The sequence below is a fragment of the Empidonax traillii genome, unplaced genomic scaffold (assembly GCF_003031625.1).
Source record: "Empidonax traillii isolate 1590-97213 ecotype Southwest subspecies unplaced genomic scaffold, ASM303162v1 scaffold1479:size124046, whole genome shotgun sequence".
In the NCBI taxonomy this organism is placed as follows: Eukaryota; Metazoa; Chordata; class Aves; order Passeriformes; family Tyrannidae; genus Empidonax; species Empidonax traillii.
Window position 1 is genome coordinate 6350 of NW_020956672.1, and position 8605 is coordinate 14954.

The 8605-nt window shown below is 42.5% G+C and overlaps 1 protein-coding gene across 1 annotated transcript in view; it reads right to left on the reverse strand.

Moving 5' to 3' along the window:
- Positions 1–6956: 6956 nt before the first annotated feature.
- DAPL1 (death associated protein like 1) overlaps positions 6957–8605 on the reverse strand; it is a 6846-nt gene continuing 5197 nt past the window's right edge. The window contains exons 3-4 of the mRNA XM_027907490.1: positions 8167–8230; positions 6957–7224 (exon numbers count right to left, since the gene is read on the reverse strand). Of these exons, the coding sequence (XP_027763291.1) occupies positions 7105–7224; positions 8167–8230 (184 nt within the window). The 3' untranslated portion in view covers positions 6957–7104. The remainder of the gene's footprint in view (positions 7225–8166; positions 8231–8605) is intronic.

Genomic DNA, 8605 nt, shown 5'->3' on the forward strand with positions numbered 1-8605 from the left:
GCAGTTGCCTGATGCCTCAGCCTGTGACACCCCCCAGCAGGTGTGCACCCAGGGATTCAGCTCAGCCTGTTTGCTCTGTGGAGCTGGTCACAGCTCTACAGGGCAAAGCAACAGTGAAGCTAAGGAGTTTCAATCAACACCTACATCCCAGGACTTCAGGATCACCCCGTGCACCAGCTGAGGTCTGGCACAGCTGGCTGTGTGCAGAGCCTCGGGCATTGCACTGATACCAGGTAAGAACTCAGTGTCTCTTACCATACTTGTTTGTAAACAGCTCCCACAGGTGTAGATGCTATTTTGTAGACGTGTTAATAGGATAAATAGTAAAAAATAATAATCAGTGACATCAACTAGAATATTCCAAATGCTACTACATTGCAGTTGCTTCCATTAATTTGTGCTTCCCCATGCTCTTTTCTGTCTACTGTTTTCCTGCTCAATTTCAGTTGTTCTTCCTGATACTTTGCTTCCATGCTGTCCATCTACTCCCAACTCCTTCCATTATGTACTTTTTAAAAAATGGCCTGAAAGAGTCCTGGATGTCAGGTCTGTCTTGCACCAGCAGCTCAGAGACCCTGGCATCAGCAGAGGCTGCTTCCCTGTGTGCTGCCAGGGGCACACTCCTGGGAGGCACAGGGAGGTAGAATGGCAAATGAGCCCCATCACTGACCACAGGAACTGCTGTTATAAAGTGAAGGGGGAGGGACTCGTTCTGCAAAGATACATTTACACCTGAATGATTTTCTGTTCAAGTATTACTTTTTAGCCAGAATCCACACAGCTTCATTACACAAAATCAGATGCTACTTACAAAACAAAGGAAAAGGGAAGCAGTACATCCTATCTCACGAGAGAGCCTGGACTGACAATGAACACAGAAGCTAAAGCAATTTTAAGTCAGAGGTAAAGTACTGCAAGAGTAGATCTAAGTTGCCCAGCAAGTTTTCTATTTCATCAGCACATAAGCATTACTTCCTTGTTTGACTTTGCATTATTTTTTGGAGGCCGTGTGGGGAATTGTGTCTTTTCTGTTGCTCCGGTGAATCACAGAAACAGCAAGAGATGGGGAATAAACTCTCTGGGATAGACAAGAAATGTTATTCAATCTGTGCAGGTGTAATCATCCATGACAAGATGTACAGGCACTGCTCAAGAGACAGCCAGCTGCATCCTAGAGCAGGAGGAACAAACCTGGGACACATCCCTTCAAACGTGGAGTTATGCCAGTAGTCTGCAGTCACAGGAATGGAGCGAGAGGAGAAGCTGAATAGTGTATTGCACTTTCCAATAATGTTGGAAGGTAATTAAGGTTCTACTTGACACCAAAAGCAGCTCTTGTACTTTTAGAACAAGCAGAATTTGGATTCCAGCCTTGCTTCTACAGGTAATCTGCAGTATGGGCACATCTCTGAACTCCTAAGGAGACAGTGACACTTGAAATACTGATAAGGACTACTGATCAGAAAATTCCTTCAGCCACAGAGAATCCTTGAAGGAACATAACAGACTACATAAAAAGTTACTCTTGGTTACAGGACACAACAAGTAATACAATTTAGTAAAAAATGTAGGGTGGAAATTTTCATGCACTTCATGTAGCTCCTGCTTGAAATCCAAGAAACCAGGACAAATCCAGCAGATCAAAATACACCTCCTTGGCAGAAAACAGCTGTTATTTCTGAAGGCAGCTCAGCTGGCAGCGCTGGAAAGAGCTGTAGGCATACAGCAACCTCTTGTGGCAAATCCAGCCCACACAGAGTAATGAACCACCTTTGAAACTGCTTAAGCTACTCTTGATATAAGTCAAAACCTCTGTAAAATTGCCTTAGCAAATGACTGGAGAGTTGGAGAGACTGTTAGCTGGAGACTCAGCAATACTAAGACTTCACAGCTGTAACAGTCCTTCTGTTTGATTCAGAATGAATTAAACATTGGTAGCCTGTTATAAATGAAGCGCCAGACTGAAATTTCTGTTCATAAAATTCTCAAGAAGATTTTCATTAAAGTAGAGTAAGAGTGGCACAATGGCCAGAAGTAGAATCCATAGCCAGGTATGACAAGAACCAGAAACATGCTATTATGTTGAATCATTGTTCTCTGCACGGTTTTGCTGAATAAAACTATGACTGGTTTCACCAGGGACATCAAAGTGCCTTTAATGTTTCCAGGAGCTGAGCAAGACTGAGAACAGTTAAGGGTACATGCCTGGCTCAACAGTGTGTTCTGCAGAGTGCTGGCAGCCAGTAGCCCTTCAGCTGACAGTTGGGAAGACAAGAAAGTGTCAGACAGTGCTATAGGGCTGAAGGGGAAAAAAAAAGGAATCCCATTATCTGCACAGAGTCCCAGGACACCTACCTCTTCACAAGGATGTAACTCACTAGTTGTCCAACAGCATGAAGTGTACATTCCTCCAACCACCTGACCAGCTGCAAATGCCTGTCCTGTGCAGGCTGAGGAGGGGAGAGCCATGAGAAGGGGCTGGAAGGGAACAGGAAGAATGGCAGAAGTGGGAACAGGGTCATCAACAATAGTGAGGCTTTCCAAACAAAGAGGTGCTTTCCTGGGAACCTGGTGTGGGAGTTGTGCACCACAGCAACAATTACAGTATGAGTATTGTAGATGACACTTATTAGACCAATGAACTATTTTATTTTTTTACATTGTGAAAATATACTCCTCTACTGCTGGACCTAAGGGTGAGCTTAGGAAATGACTGAGTTTATGTACGCACCACTCACCAGAACTCTGGGGGCTTGTATGCCAGGCAGCAGTTACTGTGCTTGAAATGATTTGCAAATCTTTGCATACCACTTAGAGAGGAACAAGCTGAACAAGTATGTCCCGAAAAGGATAGAGGCTTTAAACAGCAGCTAATATTTTTTTTATTAAAATTAAGTATCATGCTATAGTTCTCTTTTATATTGCAACTACCCAGACTTGCCATGTGTAATTTCTTTGCCATTTCATCTGCTGCAGTTTCACACAAGAGTCAGAAATCACATCCTCTCAGTTCTAGCCTCAGTCTGTGCACTGAGCAGCTCCTGCCAGACCAGTGACAAGGTGCACACTCCCAAATTCCCAAGCAGCTCTGTCAAGCACCACCCAACCTGGGACTGGCAAGTGCTTAAGGGCAGAGACTCTTCCTTGCCCTGGAAGAAACTCCTCCCTGCAGAGAAGTCCAACAAAATACGGGTATCTCGGGTCATCAAACAGCACATGTGACGTTACCAACCTGACCAAGACATTAAACCAACCAGCATGCACTGAAACGTTTCCACTGCTTTCCTTGTCACTTGACTTCAGTCATTCCCATCTCTGTAAGGTGTTTGGAGGGCTATGAATAAAAACAACTGCATATTAACCAACACTGTGCCCTCCAACATGGGGACATGAGGATTAGCAGCAGAAATACTTTCCTGAAAGCATGTCCTTCTCGTGTAATGCCTCCAGCGTTGGGAACAGTCCTTAAGAAGCCTGAAAACAGGCTTCCTGCAGGGGCTTGATTCTTCTAGCAAACCTCCTGGTCTTGTTCCCTATGTCCTGAACTTAGTGGCAATTCAGATTTAAATAATGAAAGCAAAGTATTAAGCTTGAACTAACTAAAACAAACTCCTTACAGTAGAAAGCACAACAGATTCATCACAGCATCATCAATGATGGGGCAAACACAACCAGAAATGACACAGAATGGAAGGCACAAAGAGGATCAAAAATTAAGTTGTCTACTATTTAGAAGTTCAAAATAAAGCTTTTGTTTCCTGACTAGCTCTCGTTATTAAGAATACAACTATAAGCAGGATATCTTAATAAAGAGGTAAATAAATCAGAGAAATTAACACAACTGACAGTGCACCTGTCAAAATACAACAGGTGAAGAAAAGAGTGCCTTTCTTTGAAAAGGAAGTGCTCTTATTTATATAGAGTTCTTAATTATAAAATATATTTAAGCAGAACAGTCAAGTTTGTTCTCTATACAGATCCTTCAGAATCCCTCCAAAGACCAGTAAGTGCTACTGACACAAAAGGTAAATACAAAACACTTCTTGTAATGCCCCCACAGGGGACACCACCTGACAGAGCAGGACATGGAACAGATCACTTGCCAGGATTTCCTGCTCCACAAGATCCATCCTACAGCAGAAGAGGAGCTTGCACCTGCTTTACATATAGTAAACCCATGGTACTGAGCTTATCAAAACTAGACCTCCCAAATTCTTGCTAGGGCCTCTTTTTACCCCTGAAAGTTTTCCCCAGGCAGTACCTGGAAGTTCCTTTCCACCAAAGCCTGCCTTGTGCCAGGCCGTTGGGCATTCCCACACCTCCCTGCAGCAGCAGTGCCAGGACCCTTTAGCAGAGCTGTCCCATCCACAGCAATGACTGTAGAGCTGCCTGATTTATGCCACAGAGGGGATCTCCTATAGCTCCCTCCTGCACCAAGCACATCATCCCTCCCTGAATGTTAAATAACATTCAGCTTCATGGAAAGTAATGGTCATAGCAGCCCCAAGAATCAGATCCCACAACTTTGCACTGGCTACTGGTTTTCTTCAGAAACAGAAAGGCCAAAGATTAGAATTCTGAAGGTTTTACTAATACTCTTTCTGTAGGAAGCATGTATCAGCCGTTGGTATGTTAGATGCACTGTGCTATTTTTGGCCTTGAAAGCAAGAATAATTATTTGACACAGGGACAGCTTTAACTCAAGCCCTGTTGATCACTGACATTCCTATGGATATTCCCTGCTCCCAGCCTGGGGAGTGGAAGTGTGCTGCACAGGATACAAAAGCACAACTAGCTGTTTGCAAACCCCACACCTACCTTCAATATCCAAAACTATGTTGCTGCTGTTGTGCAGGATAACACCGACAGCCATGTGGAAAGGACACTATGAAAAGATGACCTATTAACAATATAAACATTCTTTGAGTATCACTTTTCACATGAAGTGTGAATTTTAGGGTACAATTTAGCTACTCTGGTTATGCATGGAGCTCAAGTGTACTCAGAACATGAGGGGGGGGGGGAACAGAAATAGCTGGGTTTTTTTCCTGAGGGGAATGACCCAAGAAAAAATTCAAACAGACTCCAGAATGATCAGTGGATTTACAAATGGGAAAGCCACACAGACTACTCTGTCTAATTGAACAACAGAACCAAGAGCAAAAGATTGCAAATTTTCTGCTGCCAAAAGATGGGATTGTTGGTACAATTTTACCCTGGTTGAACCTGTTTTTATGGTATGCCTTTGGGATCACCATAATGTGGGACTAACATTTAAATTCAAAATAGATGTTACTGAAACCAAAACAACTAGATCTGCCCCAATCAATGAGGATGAGAAAATTTTGTCTCCTCAAATTTTTGAAATTGGACCATATATGATCAAAAATGCAGATCAGCAACAAGTGTTATTTCATCCATTTTGGTTTCTTGAACAGGTGGAATTAGTAATGCAGATTAGTACTTCTGCACTTAAGCCAATGTGCTCACCATTCCCAAGTGCTCCCTGTGCAGGATGGTTCACTTGGTTACATGGGCAAACCCTCACTTCTCCGAGAGGAACAAGAGACACAACTTGTTCTCCTAATACTGGTAAGTTTTGTCTTAACTGTAGCACTGTATATTCACACTTGGGAAATCATGAAGCAGTTGACTTACCTTATCATCCCTGTGATTCATTTCAGGAAACATGAGATGGCTGCAAAGCGAGACTTACAATATGTATAAGAAGAATCGTAAGTCTGAAAGTAGAGAATTGATAAATAGCAGGAGCAAAGTTCCAAATAACAAGATAAAGAACAAAGCAGTTAAGCAATGGAAGCAACAGCCACAGGAATGCAGAAAACAGAAAACTGACAGCCTAGGTCCTTGAAAGGGGGAAAACAAGATAACACTCTTCTTATCCAGGATATTACATATCCAGGTTTGACTGGTTCTGTGGTGAGAACTTGCCCCAGCCACTGACTTTGTTTGTTAAGTCATCGTTGTAATAGTAAAAGCCACACCCCTGGCTCAGCCCCTCTGCCCACCAAGAGCCCACTGCCCACCGAGCACGTGCCACGATGTCTTGGGACACTACACCTTGCAACTGAAATGAAGAAAGGGGAAGCCAACAGCAACTTAAACCATGCAGTGAAGATCTGCTGCTGGCCTGAGACTGTACCCATAGGTGTGCCTGGCTTTGTGTGCCTCTGTGCCACAATCAGGATCACCACACAGCAGGACAGTATCACCCTGTGGCCAGAGCAGGACTCTCTCTATCATTGCTGCTGTCAGTGTGAGCAGGACATGGCTCAGGGAACTGACTGGACTGGGATTTACACTTGCTCCTCCCCATTATTAAGCTTGACACCCCCAGGACCCCACTGCTACCAGTCCAAGCTCAGACTCATACCCCATCCTACCAACGCTAACTCCACACTCAAATCATGGCCTTCTGTGCACCTTGGCTCCTCCCTGCTACCTGCCCTCCTATCCAAAGGGTTCAGCTCCGAGTCAGGTACTTCCTTCCCTCATCTGCCCCAGCCCCAAACAGGTTCAAACAGACTGTGCCCACTCAGTTCTGCCTGCTTGCTGGATCCCTGAAGAGAAGCTGAATTTCCTTACAGAAAGGAATGCAAGCAAGAAATATTTCTTTCCACTGCATGGAAATCTTTCCCAGGACTTTCTGAATGACTTATCATGCAGTAAAAGCCTAAGGCATGCATTCAGCACACCCTGTGCCTTTCAGTCACGACCTGCTTTCTTAGTATCATGTTCACTTCAGCTTTGCTATCATTAAATTAAAAAAAAAAAAAAAACAAACAAAAACCATCAGGGCTGACAGTTTCCATTCCTTCAGTCAAAACTCACACGGTAAGAGAAGCTGTTAAGACTTTTTGGCATTGAGCAATTACTACACACTAGAAACACCAGGTTAGACAGAAGCCGTGATATTGTAATAAATCCTGAGTACATTTAGTAATTCTTCTAGTGTTTTATTGTAAGTAACAGAAACATAGCAAGATACAAGGCACACAGCTTTTGAGCATTTCAGCACGGTGTGCTAAGTGCTATATAAAATAGGAACTCACTTTGAAGTAAACGAATATTTTAACGAGTATCTTAACATTTCCGTGGCTGTTGAATAATGTAAATTCTTTTAGGCAGTATGAACTTCTCCAAGGTAGGCTGTGGCTTTTGGTGAGCCACTTGTAATGCTGCTGCATGAATTTTGTGGCTCATCTGTAACATTAAACAAGGGAGAAAAAGGTTGTGATAGAATAGTTTTTCAGTTATTCTCTTCCTAAACTTCATCATACAGTTCAAAACCAGCAGTAAAACTTAAATCCACAGAAACTTCAAGTGATCAATACATAAAACTCACTGTGACTCAGTACACTTAGTTATATTTCTGTTTTCAAAGTGATATTAGTCTGCCTATCTTCAGTGAACTTTTTTTTTCCCTTTCTTAGCAGTTCATAACATGAGCTGCCGAGATAAGGAAAGCACAGCAAATAATCAACATGCCAGAGTTACAGTGAGTTGATTCAAGTTCTCATTTTCCCAGATTCAAAATCATCATCATTACAGTGTCTAATTATAACTTTCTAAACTACTGAGGAAGCTTCACGTATGAGATTCTGGAAACCAGCAGGAGAAGGAAATGGAAGGCCAGAACAGAGGGGATGGGGACAAGGGGAAAAGAAACAGATCAGTTGAATCTGTTCTTCTTAAATAATTCTAAGCCAAAAATTCAGATTTACAGACTAAAGCCATAAACACATCTGCTGATGAAAGGCTCCTGTTGAAACAATGCAACTGATGTTTCACTGAGCTCAAGGGATGAGGAACTCTTGGATACTTCAGAATCTGAAGACTGCAAGTGTATAACAAGGAGATGGTAATGCCAGATCTTCAGATCCCATGCAAAGCAGAGAGCTGCTTGTGAAATGGGCTCTGGCAAAGCACAGGTGTGAGTCTGCACCACCAGCAGAATGAGAGCAGGGCCTTTTTAGACACCGAGCACCCCAGCCACACAGCCACTGCACGAACAGATTATTTCAACAACATTTAGTGGCAGATGACAAACCTACAACTACCAGATGACAGAGTTTAAGGATAATTCACTTTTTGTAATGTTTAGCTTTATGGAGAACCCCTGACTTGTTCTTCAGACTTACTTACTTTGCTCAGTGCTTCTGCTACCAAGACACCCATGTTCTGAGGTTTTGAAAGACTGACAATAGCACTGTAAAGCAGAAAAAAAAAGTATTTAGCATTTCCATCTCACAGAAACACTTGTCACTTCGATTTTCAGACTAAATACAAAATATTTTGCAATAGAAATGTAGGTCTTGGAGCTAAAGCCTTTAATCACATTAAAGACCATATAATATCCAAAAAGGGCATGCTTTTCAGAATTGAACACCACAAAATCTGTGTTGCAGGCTGTTTTATTTGAAAATCTGTACGTGAAATATCATCAAATATTTCAAAAAGGATTTTTTTGTACACTGTGGAGTAGCTTCACAGAAGATGAGCACTAATCCTGAACTACAAAAGCCAATTTTGTAATTTTCTTGATTCCAACCAAGACCCATGAAAAAAATTCACCCTCTGCTTT